A 17435-nucleotide genomic window follows, 5' to 3' on the forward strand; every position below is an offset into this window, starting at 1 on the left:
TGTCCTCGAGACCACAGACCCAACCGCCGCAGTCACCGCTCTCTGTCCTCGTCACCGCAGACCCAACCGCCGCAGTCACCGCTCTCCTTCCTCGTCACCGCAGACCAACCGCCGCAGTCACCGCTCTCTATCCTCGTCACCGCAGACCCAACCGCCGCAGTCACCGCTCTCTGTCCTCGTCACCGCAGACCCAACCGCCGCAGTCACCGCCCTGTGTAATATCCCTGTAGTAATCAGTACGGTATACATAGCTCTCCGGTGTCCTGCACATGTATGTAATGGATCAGCGTGTAGTAATGTCCCTGTAGTAATCAGTACGGTATACATAGCTCTCCGGTGTCCTGCACATGTATGTAATGGATCAGCGTGTAGTAATGTCCCTGTAGTAATCAGTACGGTATACATAGCTCTCCGGTGTCCTGCACATGTATGTAATGGATCAGCGTGTAGTAATGTCCCTGTAGTAATCAGTACGGTATACATAGCTCTCCGGTGTCCTGCACATGTATGTAATGGATCAGCGTGTAGTAATGTCCCTGTAGTAATCAGTACGGTATACATAGCTCTCCGTTGTCCTGCACATGTATGTAATGTATCAGCGTGTAGTAATGTCCCTGTAGTAATCAGTACGGTATACATAGCTCTCCGGTGTCCTGCACATGTATGTAATGTGTCAGCGTGTAGTAATGTCCCTGTAGTAATCAGTACGGTATACATAGCTCTCCGGTGTCCAGCACAGGTATGTAATGTGTCAGTGTGTAGTAATGTCCCTGTAGTAATCAGTACGGTATACATAGCTCTCCGGTGTCCTGCACATGTATGTAATGTGTCAGCGTGTAGTAATGTCCCTGTAGTAATCAGTACGGTATACATAACTCTCCTGGGACCTGCACATGTATGTAATGGATCAGCGTGTTGTAATGTCCCTGTAGTAATCAGTACGGTATACATAGCTCTCCGGTGTCCTGCACATGTATGTAATGGATCAGCGTGTAGTAATGTCCCTGTAGTAATCAGTACGGTATACATAGCTCTCCGGTGTCCTGCACATGTATGTAATATGTCAGCGTGTAGTAATGTCCCTGTAGTAATCAGTACGGTATACATAGCTCTCCTGGGACCTGCACATGTATGTAATGGATCAGCGTGTAGTAATGTCCCTGTAGTAATCAGTACGGTTTACATAGCTCTCCGGTGTCCTGCACATGTATGTAATGGATCAGCGTGTAGTAATGTCCCTGTAGTAATCAGTACGGTATACATAGCTCTCCGGTGACCTGCACATGTATGTAATGGATCAGCGTGTAGTAATGTCCCTGTAGTAATCAGTACGGTATACATAGCTCTCCGGTCACCTGCACATGTATGTAATGGATCAGCGTGTAGTAATGTCCCTGTAGTAATCAGTACGGTATACATAGCTCTCCGGTGTCCTGCACATGTATGTAATGTGTCAGCGTGTAGTAATGTCCCTGTAGTAATCAGTACGGTATACATAGCTCTCCGGTGTCCTGCACATGTATGTAATGGATCAGCGTGTAGTAATGTCCCTGTAGTAATCAGTACGGTATACATAGCTCTCCGGTGTCCTGCACATGTATGTAATGTGTCAGTGTGTAGTAATGTCCCTGTAGTAATCAGTACGGTATACATAGCTCTCCGGTCACCTGCACATGTATGTAATGTGTCAGTGTGTAGTAATGTCCCTGCAGTAATCAGTACGGTATACATAGCTCTCCGGTGACCTGCACATGTATGTAATGTGTCAGCGTGTAGTAATGTCCCTGCAGTAATCAGTACGCTATACATAGCTCTCCGGTCACCTGCACATGTATGTAATGTATCAGCGTGTAGTAATGTCCCTGTAGTAATCAGTACGGTATACATAGCTCTCCGGTCACCTGCACATGTATGTAATGTATCAGCGTGTAGTAATGTCCCTGTAGTAATCAGTACGGTATACATAGCTCTCCGGTGACCTGCACATGTATGTAATGTGTCAGCGTGTAGTAATGTCCCTGTAGTAATCAGTACGTTATACATAGCTCTCCGGTGTCCTGCACATGTATGTAATGTGTCAGTGTGTAGTAATGTCCCTGTAGTAATCAGTACGTTATACATAGCTCTCCGGTGTCCTGCACATGTATGTAATGTGTCAGTGTGTAGTAATGTCCCTGTAGTAATCAGTACGGTATACATAGCTCTCCTGGGACCTGCACATGTATGTAATGTATCAGCGTGTAGTAATGTCCCTGTAGTAATCAGTACGGTATACATAGCTCTCCGGTCACCTGCACATGTATGTAATGTGTCAGTGTGTAGTAATGTCCCTGTAGTAATCAGTACGGTATACATAGCTCTCCGGTCACCTGCACATGTATGTAATGGATCAGTGTGTAGTAATGTCCCTGTAGTAATCAGTACGGTATACATAGCTCTCCGGTGTCCTGCACATGTATGTAATGTATCAGCGTGTAGTAATGTCCCTGTAGCAATCAGTACGGTATACATAGCTCTCCGGTGTCCTGCACATGTATGTAATGTGTCAGTGTGTAGTAATATCCCTGTAGTAATCAGTACGGTATACATAGCTCTCCGGTGTCCTGCACATGTATGTAATGTGTCAGCGTGTAGTAATGTCCCTGTAGTAATCAGTACGGTATACATAGCTCTCCGGTGACCTGCACATGTATGTAATGTGTCAGCGTGTAGTAATGTCCCTGTAGTAATCAGTACGGTATACATAGCTCTCCTGGGACCTGCACATGTATGTAATGTGTCAGCGTGTAGTAATGTCCCTGTAGTAATCAGTACGGTATACATAGCTCTCCGGTGACCTGCACATGTATGTAATGTATCAGCGTGTAGTAATGTCCCTGTAGTAATCAGTACGGTATACATAGCTCTCCGGTCACCTGCACATGTATGTAATGTGTCAGCGTGTAGTAATGTCCCTGTAGTAATCAGTACGGTATACATAGCTCTAAGGTGACCTGCACATGTATGTAATGTGTCAGTGTGTAGTAATATCCCTGTAGTAATCAGTACGGTATACATAGCTCTCCGGTGACCTGCACATGTATGTAATGTGTCAGCGTGTAGTAATGTCCCTGTAGTAATCAGTACGGTATACATAGCTCTCCTGGGACCTGCACATGTATGTAATGTGTCAGCGTGTAGTAATGTCCCTGTAGTAATCAGTACGGTATACATAGCTCTCCGGTGACCTGCACATGTATGTAATGTGTCAGCGTGTAGTAATGTCCCTGTAGTAATCAGTACGGTATACATAGCTCTCCGGTGACCTGCACATGTATGTAATGTGTCAGCGTGTAGTAATGTCCCTGTAGTAATCAGTACGGTATACATAGCTCTCCGGTGACCTGCACATGTATGTAATGGATCAGTGTGTAGTAATGTCTCTGCAGTAATCAGTACGGTATACATAGCTCTCCGGTCACCTGCACATGTATGTAATGGATCAGCGTGTAGTAATGTCCCTGTAGTAATCAGTACGGTATACATAGCTCTCCGGTGACCTGCACACGTATGTAATGGATCAGCGTGTAGTAATGTCCCTGTAGTAATCAGTACGGTATACATAGCTCTCCGGTGACCTGCACATGTATGTAATGGATCAGCGTGTAGTAATGTCCCTGTAGTAATCAGTACGGTATACATAGCTCTCCGGTCACCTGCACATGTATGTAATGGATCAGCGTGTAGTAATGTCCCTGTAGTAATCAGTACGGTATACATAGCTCTCCGGTGTCCTGCACATGTATGTAATGTGTCAGCGTGTAGTAATGTCCCTGTAGTAATCAGTACGGTATACATAGCTCTCCGGTGTCCTGCACATGTATGTAATGTGTCAGCGTGTAGTAATGTCCCTGTAGTAATCAGTACGGTATACATAGCTCTCCGGTGTCCTGCACATGTATGTAATGGATCAGCGTGTAGTAATGTCCCTGTAGTAATCAGTACGGTATACATAGCTCTCCGGTGTCCTGCACATGTATGTAATGTATCAGCGTGTAGTAATGTCCCTGTAGTAATCAGTACGGTATACATAGCTCTCCGGTGTCCTGCACATGTATGTAATGTATCAGCGTGTAGTAATGTCCCTGTAGTAATCAGTACGGTATACATAGCTCTCCGGTGTCCTGCACATGTATGTAATGTGTCAGTGTGTAGTAATGTCCCTGTAGTAATCAGTACGGTGTACATAGCTCTCCGGTGTCCTGCACATGTATGTAATGTGTCAGCGTGTAGTAATGTCCCTGTAGTAATCAGTACGGTATACATAGCTCTCCGGTGTCCTGCACATGTATGTAATGGATCAGCGTGTAGTAATGTCCCTGTAGTAATCAGTACGGTATACATAGCTCTCCGGTGTCCTGCACATGTATGTAATGTGTCAGTGTGTAGTAATATCCCTGTAGTAATCAGTACGGTATACATAGCTCTCCGGTCACCTGCACATGTATGTAATGTGTCAGTGTGTAGTAATGTCCCTGTAGTAATCAGTACGGTATACATAGCTCTCCGGTGACCTGCACGCGTATGTAATGTGTCAGCGTGTAGTAATGTCCCTGTAGTAATCAGTACGTTATGCATAGCTCTCCGGTGTCCTGCACATGTATGTAATGTGTCAGTGTGTAGTAATGTCCCTGTAGTAATCAGTACGGTATACATAGCTCTCCGGTCACCTGCACATGTATGTGATGGATCAGTGTGTAGTAATGTCCCTGTAGTAATCAGTACGATATACATAGCTCTCCGGTCACCTGCACATGTATGTAATGTGTCAGCATGTAGTAATGTCCCTGTAGTAATCAGTACGGTATACATAGCTCTCCGGTGTCCTGCACATGTATGTAATGTGTCAGCGTGTAGTAATGTCCATGTAGTAATCAGTACGGTATACATAGCTCTCCGTTGTCCTGCACATGTATGTAATGTGTCAGCGTGTAGTAATGTCCCTGTAGTAATCAGTACGGTATACATAGCTCTCCGGTGTCCTGCACATGTATGTAATGGATCAGCGTGTAGTAATGTCCCTGTAGTAATCAGTACGGTATACATAGCTCTCCGGTGTCCTGCACATGTATGTAATGTGTCAGCGTGTAGTAATGTCCCTGTAGTAATCAGTACGGTATACATAGCTCTCCGGTGTCCTGCACATGTATGTAATGTGTCAGTGTGTAGTAATGTCCCTGTAGTAATCAGTACGGTATACATAGCTCTCCGGTCACCTGCACATGTATGTAATGTGTCAGCGTGTAGTAATGTCCCTGTAGTAATCAGTACGGTATACATAGCTCTCCGGTCACCTGCACATGTATGTAATGTGTCAGCGTGTAGTAATGTCCCTGTAGTAATCCGTACGGTATACATAGCTCTCCTGGGACCTGCACATGTATGTAATGTGTCAGCGTGTAGTAATGTCCCTTTAGTAATCAGTACGGTATACATAGCTCTCCGGTCACCTGCACATGTATGTAATGTGTCAGCGTGTAGTAATGTCCCTGTAGTAATCCGTACGGTATACATAGCTCTCCTGGGACCTGCACATGTATGTAATGTGTCAGCGTGTAGTAATGTCCCTGTAGTAATCAGTACGGTATACATAGCTCTCCTGGGACCTGCACATGTATGTAATGACGGGTTACCAGCCCTCGTCCTCTTTGTATTGGTTACACAATGAATTCATGCTTTGCGCTTGCTGTGCCTCAGCAGAGTGTTAGACGGACGCGCCAGCCAGGTTCATCTCATCTGAATACAGACAGTCTGTTATTATGTCTGTCACGCAGACCTGAGACAGTTTAATGGTTTTGTACGTCTGCTAATTCTATAAAGGTATAAAATAACGTGTGTCCTTTTTCTGCAGAATGAGCTGGTTCACACCGACGTCATCAGACTGACCGCGGAGGCATCTACAGGAGATGGAGTGGAGGGGCTCCTGCTGAAGACAAATGGTACAAAGCCCCCAATTCTATCCTCATTGCTGAGTGCTCACAGTGTGCATTACTGTTCCTTTCTTCTTACTGTCTGTGTAATACATACCACTACCTGTACGTGGCTGCCTACTGTCTGTGTAATACTCACCACTACCTGTACGTGGCTGCCTACTGTCTGTGTAATACTCACCACTACCTGTACGTGGCTGCTTACTGTCTGTATTACACTGATAATACTCACCACTACCTGTACGTGGCTGCCTACTGTCTGTGTAATACTCACCACTACCTGTACGTGGCTGCTTACTGTCTGTGTAATACTCACCCCTACCTGTACGTGGCTGCCTACTGTCTGTGTAATACTCACCACTACCTGTACGTGGCTGCTTACTGTCTGTACTACACTGATAATACTCACCATTACCTGTACGTGGCTGCTTACTGTCTGTGTAATACTCACCACTACCTGTACGTGGCTGCTTACTGTCTGTGTAATACTCACCACTACCTGTACGTGGTTGCTTACTGTCTGTGTAATACTCACCACTACCTGTACGTGGCTGCCTACTGTCTGTGTAATACTCACCACTACCTGTACGTGGCTGCTTACTGTCTGTATAATACTCACCACTACCTGTACGTGGCTGCTTACTGTCTGTGTAATACTCACCACTACCTGTACGTGGCTGCTTACTGTCTGTATAATACTCACCACTACCTGTACGTGGCTGCCTACTGTCTGTATAATACTCACCACTACCTGTACGTGGCTGCCTACTGTCTGTGTAATACTCACCACTACCTGTACGTGGCTGCCTACTGTCTGTGTAATACTCACCACTACCTGTACGTGGCTGCCTACTGTCTGTGTAATACTCACCACTACCTGTACGTGGCTGCCTACTGTCTGTGTAATACTCACCACTACCTGTACGTGGCTGCCTACTGTCTGTGTAATACTCACCACTACCTGTACGTGGCTGCTTACTGTCTGTATAATACTCACCACTACCTGTACGTGGCTGCCTACTGTCTGTATAATACTCACCACTACCTGTACGTGGCTGCCTACTGTCTGTGTAATACTCACCACTACCTGTACGTGGCTGCCTACTGTCTGTGTAATACTCACCACTACCTGTACGTGGCTGCCTACTGTCTGTGTAATACTCACCACTACCTGTACGTGGCTGCCTACTGTCTGTGTAATACTCACCATTACCTGTACGTGGCTGCTTACTGTCTGTGTAATACTCACCACTACCTGTTCGTGACTGCTTACTGTCTTTATAATACTCACCACTACCTGTACGTGGCTGGTTACTGTCTGTATAATACTGCTAATACTCACCACTACCTGTACGTGGCTGCTTACTGTCTGTATAATACTCACCACTACCTGTATGTGGCTGGTTACTGTCTGTATAATACTCACCACTACCTGTACGTGGCTGCTTACTGTCTGTATAATACTCACCACTACCTGTACATGGCTGCTTACTGTCTGTGTAATACTCACCACTACCTGTACGTGGCTGCTTACTGTCTGTATAATACTCACCACTTCCTGTACGTGGCTGGTTACTGTCTGTATAATACTGCTAATACTCACCACTACCTGTACGTGGCTGGTTACTGTCTGAATAATACTCACCACTTCCTGAACGTGACTGGTTACTGTCTGTATAATACTCACCACTACCTGTACGTGGCTGGTTACTGTCTGTATAATACTCACCACTACCTGTACGTGGCTGGTTACTGTCTGTATAATACTGCTAATACCACTACCTGTACTTGGCTGGTTACTGTCTGTATAATACTGCTAATACTCCCCACTAACTGTACGTGGCTGGTTACTGTCTGTATAACACTGCCAATACTCACCACTACCTGTACGTGGCTGGTTACTGTCTGTATAATATTCACCACTACCTCTATATGGGATGTAGTCATGTGACTACAGCGGTCACACAGCCTCCCCTTCATCCCGATGCTCGCCATACCAACCCCCCCCCCCCCCCCCCCCCCGCTATATAGCTGGTTACTGTCTGTATAATACTGCTAATACTCACCACTACCTGTACGTGTCTGGATACTGTCTGTATAATACTGCTAATACTCCCCACTAACTGTACGTGGCTGGTTATGGTCTGTATAATACTGCGCTGCCTCTGTGGGTAGAGGGGCCGGCTGCACTGCCTCTGTGGGTAGGGGGCCGGCTGCGCTGTCTGTGGGTAGAGGGCCGGCTGCGCTGTGTCTGTGGATAGAGGGCCGGCTGCGCTGTGTCTGTGGTTAGAGGACCGGCTGCGCTGCGTCTGTGAGTAGAGGGTCCGGCTGCGCTGCGCCTGTGGGTATAGGGGCCGGCTGCGCTGCGTCTGTGGGTAGAGGGCTGGCTGCGCTGTGTCTGTGGGTAGATGGCCGGCTGTGCTATGTCTGTGGGTACAAGGCCGGCTGCGCTATGTCTGTGGGTACAAGGCCGGCTGCACTGCGTTTGTGGTTAGAGGGCCGGCTGCACTGCCTTGTGGTTAGAGGGCCGGCTGCGCTGCCTCTGTGGGTAGAGGGCCGGCTGCACTGCCTCTGTGGTTAGAGGGCCGGCTGCGCTGCGTCTGTGGTTAGAGGGCCGGCTGCGCTGTGTCTGCGGTTAGAGGGCCGGCTGCGCTGTGTCTGCGGTTAGAGGGCCGGCTGCGCTGTGTCTGTGGTTAGAGGGCTGGCTGCGCTGCCTCTGTGGTTAGAGGGCCGGCTGCACTGCCTGTGTGGTTAGAGGGCCGGCTGCGCTGTGTCTGTGGATAGAGGGCCGGCTGCACTGCCTCTGTGGTTAGGGGGCCGGCTGCACTGCCTCTGTGGTTAGAGGGCCGGCTGCGCTGCCTCTGTGGGTAGAGGGCCGGTTGCACTGCCTCTGTGGTTAGAGGGCCGGCTGCGCTGCCTCTGTGGTTAGAGGGCCGGCTGCACTGCCTCTGTGGGTAGAGGGCCGGCTGTGCTGCCTCTGTGGGTAGAGGGCCGGCTGCACTGCCTCTGTGGGTAGAGGGCCGGCTGTGCTGCCTCTGTGGTTAGAGGGCCGGCTGCGCTGCCTCTGTGGTTAGAGGGCCGGCTGCGCTGCCTCTGTGGTTAGAGGGCCGGCTGCACTGCCTGTGTGGTTAGAGGGCCGGCTGCGCTGTGTCTGTGGTTAGAGGGCCGGCTGCACTGCCTCTGTGGTTAGAGGGCCGGCTGCGCTGTCTGTGGGTAGAGGGCCGGCTGCGCTGTGTCTGTGGGTAGAGGGCCGGCTGCGCTGTGTCTGTGGTTAGAGGACCGGCTGCGCTGCGTCTGTGAGTAGAGGGTCCGGCTGCGCTGCGCCTGTGGGTATAGGGGCCGGCTGCGCTGCGTCTGTGGGTAGAGGGCTGGCTGCGCTGTGTCTGTGGGTAGATGGCCGGCTGTGCTATGTCTGTGGGTACAAGGCCGGCTGCGCTATGTCTGTGGGTACAAGGCCGGCTGCACTGCGTTTGTGGTTAGAGGGCCGGCTGCACTGCCTTGTGGTTAGAGGGCCGGCTGCGCTGCCTCTGTGGGTAGGGGGCCGGCTGCACTGCCTCTGTGGTTAGAGGGCCAGCTGCGCTGCGTCTGTGGTTAGAGGGCCGGCTGCGCTGTGTCTGCGGTTAGAGGGCCGGCTGCGCTGTGTCTGCGTTTAGAGGGCCGGCTGCGCTGTGTCTGTGGTTAGAGGGCTGGCTGCGCTGCCTCTGTGGTTAGAGGGCCGGCTGCACTGCCTGTGTGGTTAGAGGGCCGGCTGCGCTGTGTCTGTGGATAGAGGGCCGGCTGCACTGCCTCTGTGGTTAGGGGGCCAGCTGCACTGCCTCTGTGGTTAGAGGGCCGGCTGCGCTGCCTCTGTGGGTAGAGGGCCGGTTGCACTGCCTCTGTGGTTAGAGGGCCGGCTGCGCTGCCTCTGTGGTTAGAGGGCCGGCTGCACTGCCTCTGTGGGTAGAGGGCCGGCTGTGCTGCATCTGTGGGTAGAGGGCCGGCTGCACTGCTTCTGTGGGTAGAGGGCCGGCTGTGCTGCCTCTGTGGTAAGAGGGCCGGCTGCGCTGCCTCTGTGGTTAGAGGGCCGGCTGCGCTGCCTCTGTGGTTAGAGGGCCGGCTGCACTGCCTGTGTGGTTAGAGGGCCGGCTGCGCTGTGTCTGTGGTTAGAGGGCCGGCTGCACTGCCTCTGTGGTTAGAGGGCCGGCTGCGCTGCGTCTGTGGTTAGAGGGCCGGCTGCGCTGCGTCTGTGGTTAGAGGGCCGGCTGCGCTGTGTCTGCGGTTAGAGGGCCGGCTGTGCTGTGTCTGTGGTTAGAGGGCCGGCTGTGTCTGTGGTTAGAGGGCCGTCTGTGCTGTGTCTGTGGTTAGAGGGCCGTCTGCGCTGCGTCTGTGGTTAGAGGGCCGGCTGCACTGCCTCTGTGGTTAGAGGGCCGGCTGCGCTGCGTCTGTGGTTAGAGGGCCGGCTGCGCTGCGTCTGTGGTTAGAGGGCCGGCTGCGCTGTGTCTGCGGTTAGAGGGCCGGCTGCGCTGTGTCTGCGGTTAGAGGGCCGGCTGCGCTGTGTCTGCGGTTAGAGGGCCGGCTGCGCTGCGTCTGTGGTTAGAGGGCCGGCTGTGCTGTGTCTGTGGTTAGAGGGCCGGCTGTGCTGTGTCTGTGGTTAGAGGGCCGTCTGTGCTGTGTCTGTGGTTAGAGGGCCGGCTGCGCTGTGTCTGTGGTTAGAGGGCCGTCTGTGCTGTGTCTGTGGTTAGAGGGCCGGCTATGCTGTGTCTGTGGTTAGAGGGCCGGCTGCGCTGTGTCTGTGGTTAGAGGGCTGGCTGCGCTGTGTCTGTGGTTAGAGGGCCGTCTGTGCTGTGTCTGTGGTTAGAGGGCCGGCTGCGCTGTGTCTGTGGTTAGAGGGCCGGCTGTTATTTGTCTGTGGTTAGAGGGCTGGCTGCGCTGTGTCTGTGATTAGAGGGCCGGCTGCGCTGTGTCTGTGGTTAGAGGGCCGGCTGCGCTGTGTCTGTGGTTAGAGGGCCGTCTGTGCTGTGTCTGTGGTTAGAGGGCTGGCTGCGCTGTGTCTGTGGTTAGAGGGCCGGCTGCGCTGTGTCTGCGGTTAGAGGGCCGGCTGCGCTGTGTCTGTGGTTAGAGGGCTGGCTGCGCTGTGTCTGCGATTAGAGGGCTGGCTGCGCTGTGTCTGTGGTTAGAGGGCCGGCTGCGCTGTGTCTGTGGTTAGAGGGCCGGCTGCGCTGTGTCTGTGGTTAGAGGGCTGGCTGTGCTGTGTCTGTGGTTAGAGGGCCGTCTGCGCTGTGTCTGTGGTTAGAGGGCCGTCTGCGCTGTGTCTGAGGTTAGAGGGCCGGCTGCGCTGTGTCTGCGGTTAGAGGGCCGGCTGCGCTGTGTCTGCGGTTAGAGGGCCGGCTGCGCTGTGTCTGCGGTTAGAGGGCCGGCTGCGCTGTGTCTGCGGTTAGAGGGCCGGCTGCGCTGTGTCTGTGGTTAGAGGGCCGGCTGTGCTGTGTCTGTGGTTAGAGGGCCGTCTGTGCTGTGTCTGTGGTTAGAGGGCCGTCTGTGCTGTGTCTGTGGTTAGAGGGCCGTCTGTGCTGTGTCTGTGGTTAGAGGGCTGGCTGCGCTGTGTCTGTGGTTAGAGGGCCGGCTGTGCTGTGTCTGTGGTTAGAGGGCCGGCTGCGCTGTGTCTGTGGTTAGAGGGCTGGCTGCGCTGTGTCTGTGGTTAGAGGGCCGGCTGCGCTGTGTCTGTGGTTAGAGGGCTGGCTGTGCTGTGTCTGTGGTTAGAGGGCCGGCTGCGCTGTGTCTGTGGTTAGAGGGCCGGCTGTGCTGTGTCTGTGGTTAGAGGGCCGGCTGTGCTGTGTCTGTGGTTAGAGGGCCGTCTGTGCTGTGTCTGTGGTTAGAGGGCTGGCTGCGCTGTGTCTGTGGTTAGAGGGCCGGCTGCGCTGTGTCTGTGGTTAGAGGGCCGGCTGTGCTGTGTCTGTGGTTAGAGGGCCGGCTGTGCTGTGTCTGTGGTTAGAGGGCCGGCTGCACTGTGTCTGTGGTTAGAGGGCCGTCTGTGCTGTGTCTGTGGTTAGAGGGCCGTCTGTGCTGTGTCTGTGGTTAGAGGGCCGGCTGCACTGTGTCTGTGGTTAGAGGGCCGGCTGTGCTGTGTCTGCGGTTAGAGGGCCGGCTGTGCTGTGTCTGCGGTTAGAGGGCCGGCTGTGCTGTGTCTGTGGTTAGAGGGCCGTCTGTGCTGTGTCTGTGGTTAGAGGGCTGGCTGCGCTGTGTCTGTGGTTAGAGGGCCGGCTGTGCTGTGTCTGTGGTTAGAGGGCTGGCTGCGCTGTGTCTGTGGTTAGAGGGCCGGCTGTGCTGTGTCTGTGGTTAGAGGGCTGGCTGCGCTGTGTCTGTGGTTAGAGGGCCGGCTGCGCTGTGTCTGTGGTTAGAGGGCTGGCTGCGCTGTGTCTGTGGTTAGAGGGCTGGCTGCGCTGTGTCTGCGGTTAGAGGGCCGGCTGCACTGTGTCTGTGGTTAGAGGGCCGCCTGTGCTGTGTCTGTGGTTAGAGGGCTGGCTGCGCTGTGTCTGTGGTTAGAGGGCCGGCTGTGCTGTGTCTTTGGTTAGAGGGCCGGCTGCGCTGTGTCTGTGGTTAGAGGGCCGGCTGCGCTGTGTCTGTGGTTAGAGGGCCGGCTGCGCTGTGTCTGTGGTTAGAGGGCCGGCTGTGCTGTGTCTTTGGTTAGAGGGCCGGCTGCGCTGTGTCTGTGGTTAGAGGGCCGGCTGCGCTGTGTCTGTGGTTAGATGGCCGGCTGCGCTGTGTCTGTGGGTAGAGGGCCATCTGTGCTGTGTCTGTGGTTAGAGGGCTGGCTGCGCTGTGTCTGTGGTTAGAGGGCTGGCTGCGCTGTGTCTGTGGGTACGGGAGTGGCATTATCTTTGAAGTTACAGTGGCATATAATATAGATGAATGTATAGTGTGTGTGTGGGGGGGGGGGTGTATACATCACACACAGGTGACCGTAGTGCCGCACTCTCCAGCATATTACAGGTGATAATGCGGCACAAGGACTGGTAATGAGTCGCCATGTTATCCGCACATGAAGCTGCTGGCAGTCGGGGCTAATTGTATGCCGTCTACTAATTATCTGCTAATCCCATCTAGGGCAGAATAAAAGCTGGAGCGGAACCAGGATCTATGAGACCTTTATACACAACTTCCCCAATAAGATCTAAATATTATTTAGAGACGCGTATCGCGCAGTATGAATGTGATCTTATCATATCGTCACCTCGTATCCGTGCCATAAAGCGCTCCGGCTGCTCTGAGGGAGCGCGGGGTTCTGCCGCTATTACAGGTGTACCTGTTACTGGATAATGTGATGTATAGATGAATGGCGGAGATATTATATTATACCTGTAACTCTCCCTCCCACAGGCAGCGGAACGTCCTTCGATTTCCACAGACAGATTGATTATTTGTTCCTGGTCGGGACAGAAGAGGGAAAGATCCATAAGGTAACATAGCAAATGTGTGTTATATAGTGTCCATATACAGTGAGAGGCACAGTATACAGTATCCATGTACAGTGAGAGGCACAGTATACAGTATCCATGTACAGTGAGAGGCACAGTATACAGTGTCCATATACAGTGAGAGGCACAGTATACAGTGTCCATATACAGTGAGAGGCACAGTATACAGTATCCATGTACAGTGAGAGGCACAGTATACAGTGAGAGGCACAGTATACAGTATCCATGTACAGTGAGACGTACAGTATACAGTATCCATATACAGTGAGAGGCACAGTATACAGTATCCATGTACAGTGAGAGGCACAGTATACAGTGTCCATATACAGTGAGAGGCACAGTATACAGTATCCATATACAGTGAGAGGCACAGTGTACAGTATCCATGTACAGTGAGAGGCACAGTATACAGTGTACATATACAGTGAGAGGCACAGTATACAGTATCCATATACAGTGAGTGGCACAGTATACAGTGTACATATACAGTGAGAGGCACAGTATACAGCGCCCATGTTACAGTGAGAGGTACAGTATACAGCGTACATATACAGTGAGAGTCACAGTATACAGCGTCTATGTACAGTGAGTGGCACAGTATACAGCGTCCATATACAGTGAGAGGCACAGTGTACAGTATCCATGTACAGTGAGAGGCACAGTATACAGCGTCCATATACAGTGAGAGGCACAGTGTACAGTATCCATGTACAGTGAGAGGCACAGTATACAGTGTCCATATACAGTGAGAGGCACAGTATACAGTATCCATATACAGTGAGAGGCACAGTATCCATGTAGAGTGAGAGGCACAGTATACAGCGCCCATGTACAGTGAGAGATGCAGTATACAGCGTACATATACAGTGAGAGGCACAGTATACAGCGTCCATGTACAGTGAGAGGCACAGTATACAGTGTCCATATACAGTGAGAGGCACAGTATACATTGTCCATGTACAGTGAGAGGCACAGTATACAGTGTACATATACAGGGAGGCACAGTATAGAGGGATGTTACTGTATCAGGGAGCAGCTTGGGGTGAGAGGCACAGTATAGAGGGATGTTACTGTATCAGGGAGCAGCTTGGGGTGAGAGGCACAGTATAGAGGGATGTTACTGTATCAGGGAGCAGCTTGAGGTGAGAGGCACAGTATAGAGAGATGTCACTGTATCAGGGAGCAGCTTGAGGTGAGAGGCACAGTATAAAGGGATGTTACTGTTTCAGGGAGCAGCTTGAGGTGAGAGGCACAGTATAGAGGGATGTTACTGTATCAGGGAGCAGCTTGAGGTGAGAGGCACAGTATAGAGGGATGTTACTGTATCAGGGAGCAGCTTGGGGTGGGAGGCACAGTATAGAGGGATGTTACTGTATCAGTCAGGGAGCAGCTTGAGGTGAGAGGCACAGTATAGAGGGATGTTACTGTATCAGTCAGGGAGCAGCTTGGGGTGAGAGGCACAGTATAGAGGGATGTTACTGTATCAGTCAGGGAGCAGCTTGAGGTGAGAGGCACAGTATAGGGGATGTTACTGTATCAGTCAGGGAGCAGCTTGGGGTGAGAGGCACAGTATAGAGGGATGTTACTGTACCAGTCAGGGAGCAGCTTGAGGTGAGAGGCACCGTATAGAGGGATGTCACTGTATCAGGGAGCAGCTTGGGGTGAGAGGCACAGTATAGAGGAATGTTACTGTATCAGGGAGCAGCTTGGGGTGAGAGGCACAGTATAGGGGGTGTTACTGTATCAGTCAGGGAGCAGCTTGAGGTGAGAGGCACAGTATAGGGGGTGTTACTGTATCAGTCAGGGAGCAGCTTGAGGTGAGAGGCACAGTATAGGGGGTGTTACTGTATCAGTCAGGGAGCAGCTTGGGGTGAGAGGCGCAGTATAGAGGGATGTTACTGTACCAGTCAGGGAGCAGCTTGAGGTGAGAGGCACCGTATAGAGGGATGTCACTGTATCAGGGAGCAGCTTGGGGTGAGAGGCACAGTATAGAGGAATGTTACTGTATCAGGGAGCAGCTTGGGGTGAGAGGCACAGTATAGGGGGTGTTACTGTATCAGTCAGGGAGCAGCTTGAGGTGAGAGGCACAGTATAGGGGGTGTTACTGTATCAGTCAGGGAGCAGCTTGAGGTGAGAGGCACAGTATAGGGGGTGTTACTGTATCAGTCAGGGAGCACCTTGGGGTGAGAGGCACAGTATAGAGAGATGTTACTGTATCAGGGAGCAGCTTGAGGTGAGAGGCACAGTATAGGGGGTGTTACTGTATCAGTCAGGGAGCAGCTTGAGGTGAGAGGCACAGTATAGAGGGTGTTACTGTATAAGTCAGGGAGCAGCTTGGGGTGAGAGGCACAGTATGGAGAGATGTTACTGTATCAGGGAGCAGCTTGAGGTGAGAGGCACAGTATAGAGGGATGTCACTGTATCAGGGAGCAACTTGGGGTGAGAGGCACAGTATAGAGGGATGTTACTGTATCAGGGAGCAGCTTGAGGTGAGAGGCACAGTATAGAGGGATGTTACTGTATCAGGGAGCAGCTTGAGGTGAGAGGCACAGTATAGAGGGATGTTACTGTATCAGGGAGCAGCTTGGGGTGAGAGGCACAGTATAGGGGGTGTTACTGTATCAGTCAGGGAGCAGCTTGAGGTGAGAGGCACAGTAAAGAGAGATGTTACTGTATCAGGGAGCAGCTTGAGGTGAGAGGCAAGGTATAGAGGGATGTTACTGTATCAGGGAGCAGCTTGGGGTGAGAGGCACAGTATAGAGGGATGTTACTGTATCAGGGAGCAGCTTGAGGTGAGAGGCACAGTATAGAGGGATGTTACTGTATCAGGGAGCAGCTTGGGGTGGGAGGCACAGTATAGAGGGATGTTACTGTATCAGTCAGGGAGCAGCTTGAGGTGAGAGGCACAGTATAGAGGGATGTTACTGTATCAGTCAGGGAGCAGCTTGGGGTGAGAGGCACAGTATAGAGGGATGTTACTGTATCAGTCAGGGAGCAGCTTGAGGTGAGAGGCACAGTATAGGGGGTGTTACTGTATCAGTCAGGGAGCAGCTTGGGGTGAGAGGCACAGTATAGGGGGTGTTACTGTATCAGTCAGGGAGCAGCTTGGGGTGAGAGGCACAGTATAGAGAGATGTTACTGTATCAGGGAGCAGCTTGAGGTGAGAGGCACAGTATAGAGGGATGTTACTGTATCAGTGAGCAGCTTGGGGTGAGAGGCACAGTATAGAGGGATGTTACTGTATCAGGGAGCAGCTTGAGGTGAGAGGCACAGTATAGAGGGATGTCACTGTATCAGGGAGCAGCTTGGGGTGAGAGGCACAGTATAGGGGGTGTTACTATATCAGTCAGGGAGCAGCTTGAGGTGAGAGGCACAGTATAGGGGATGTTACTGTATCAGGGAGCAGCTTGAGGTGAGAGGCACCGTATAGAGGGATGTCACTGTATCAGGGAGCAGCTTGGGGTGAGAGGCACAGTATAGAGGAATGTTACTGTATCAGGGAGCAGCTTGGGGTGAGAGGCACAGTATAGGGGGTGTTACTGTATCAGTCAGGGAGCAGCTTGAGGTGAGAGGCACAGTATAGGGGGTGTTACTGTATCAGTCAGGGAGCAGCTTGAGGTGAGAGGCACAGTATAGGGGGTGTTACTGTATCAGTCAGGGAGCAGCTTGGGGTGAGAGGCACAGTATAGAAGGATGTTACTGTACCAGTCAGGGAGCAGCTTGAGGTGAGAGGCACCGTATAGAGGGATGTCACTGTATCAGGGAGCAGCTTGGGGTGAGAGGCACAGTATAGAGGGATGTTACTGTATCAGGGAGCAGCTTGAGGTGAGAGGCACAGTATAGAGGGATGTTACTGTATCAGGGAGCAGCTTGAGGTGAGAGGCACAGTATAAAGGGATGTTACTGTTTCAGGGAGCAGCTTGAGGTGAGAGGCACAGTATAGAGGGATGTTACTGTATCAGGGAGCAGCTTGAGGTGAGAGGCACAGTATAGAGGGATGTTACTGTATCAGGGA

General features: G+C 51.8%; 1 protein-coding gene across 3 annotated transcripts in view; it reads left to right on the forward strand.

The window, feature by feature from the left end:
• DNAI1 (dynein axonemal intermediate chain 1) overlaps positions 1–17435 on the forward strand; it is a 563096-nt gene that overhangs the window by 344614 nt on the left and 201047 nt on the right. For all 3 annotated transcript variants that reach the window (XM_063957492.1, XM_063957493.1, XM_063957494.1), the window contains exons 16-17: positions 5891–5978; positions 13323–13402. In XM_063957492.1, coding sequence (XP_063813562.1) covers positions 5891–5978; positions 13323–13402 — 168 coding nt within the window. The remainder of the gene's footprint in view (positions 1–5890; positions 5979–13322; positions 13403–17435) is intronic.

The sequence above is a fragment of the Pseudophryne corroboree genome, chromosome 1 (genome assembly GCF_028390025.1).
Source record: "Pseudophryne corroboree isolate aPseCor3 chromosome 1, aPseCor3.hap2, whole genome shotgun sequence".
NCBI classification, from domain to species: domain Eukaryota; kingdom Metazoa; phylum Chordata; class Amphibia; order Anura; family Myobatrachidae; genus Pseudophryne; species Pseudophryne corroboree.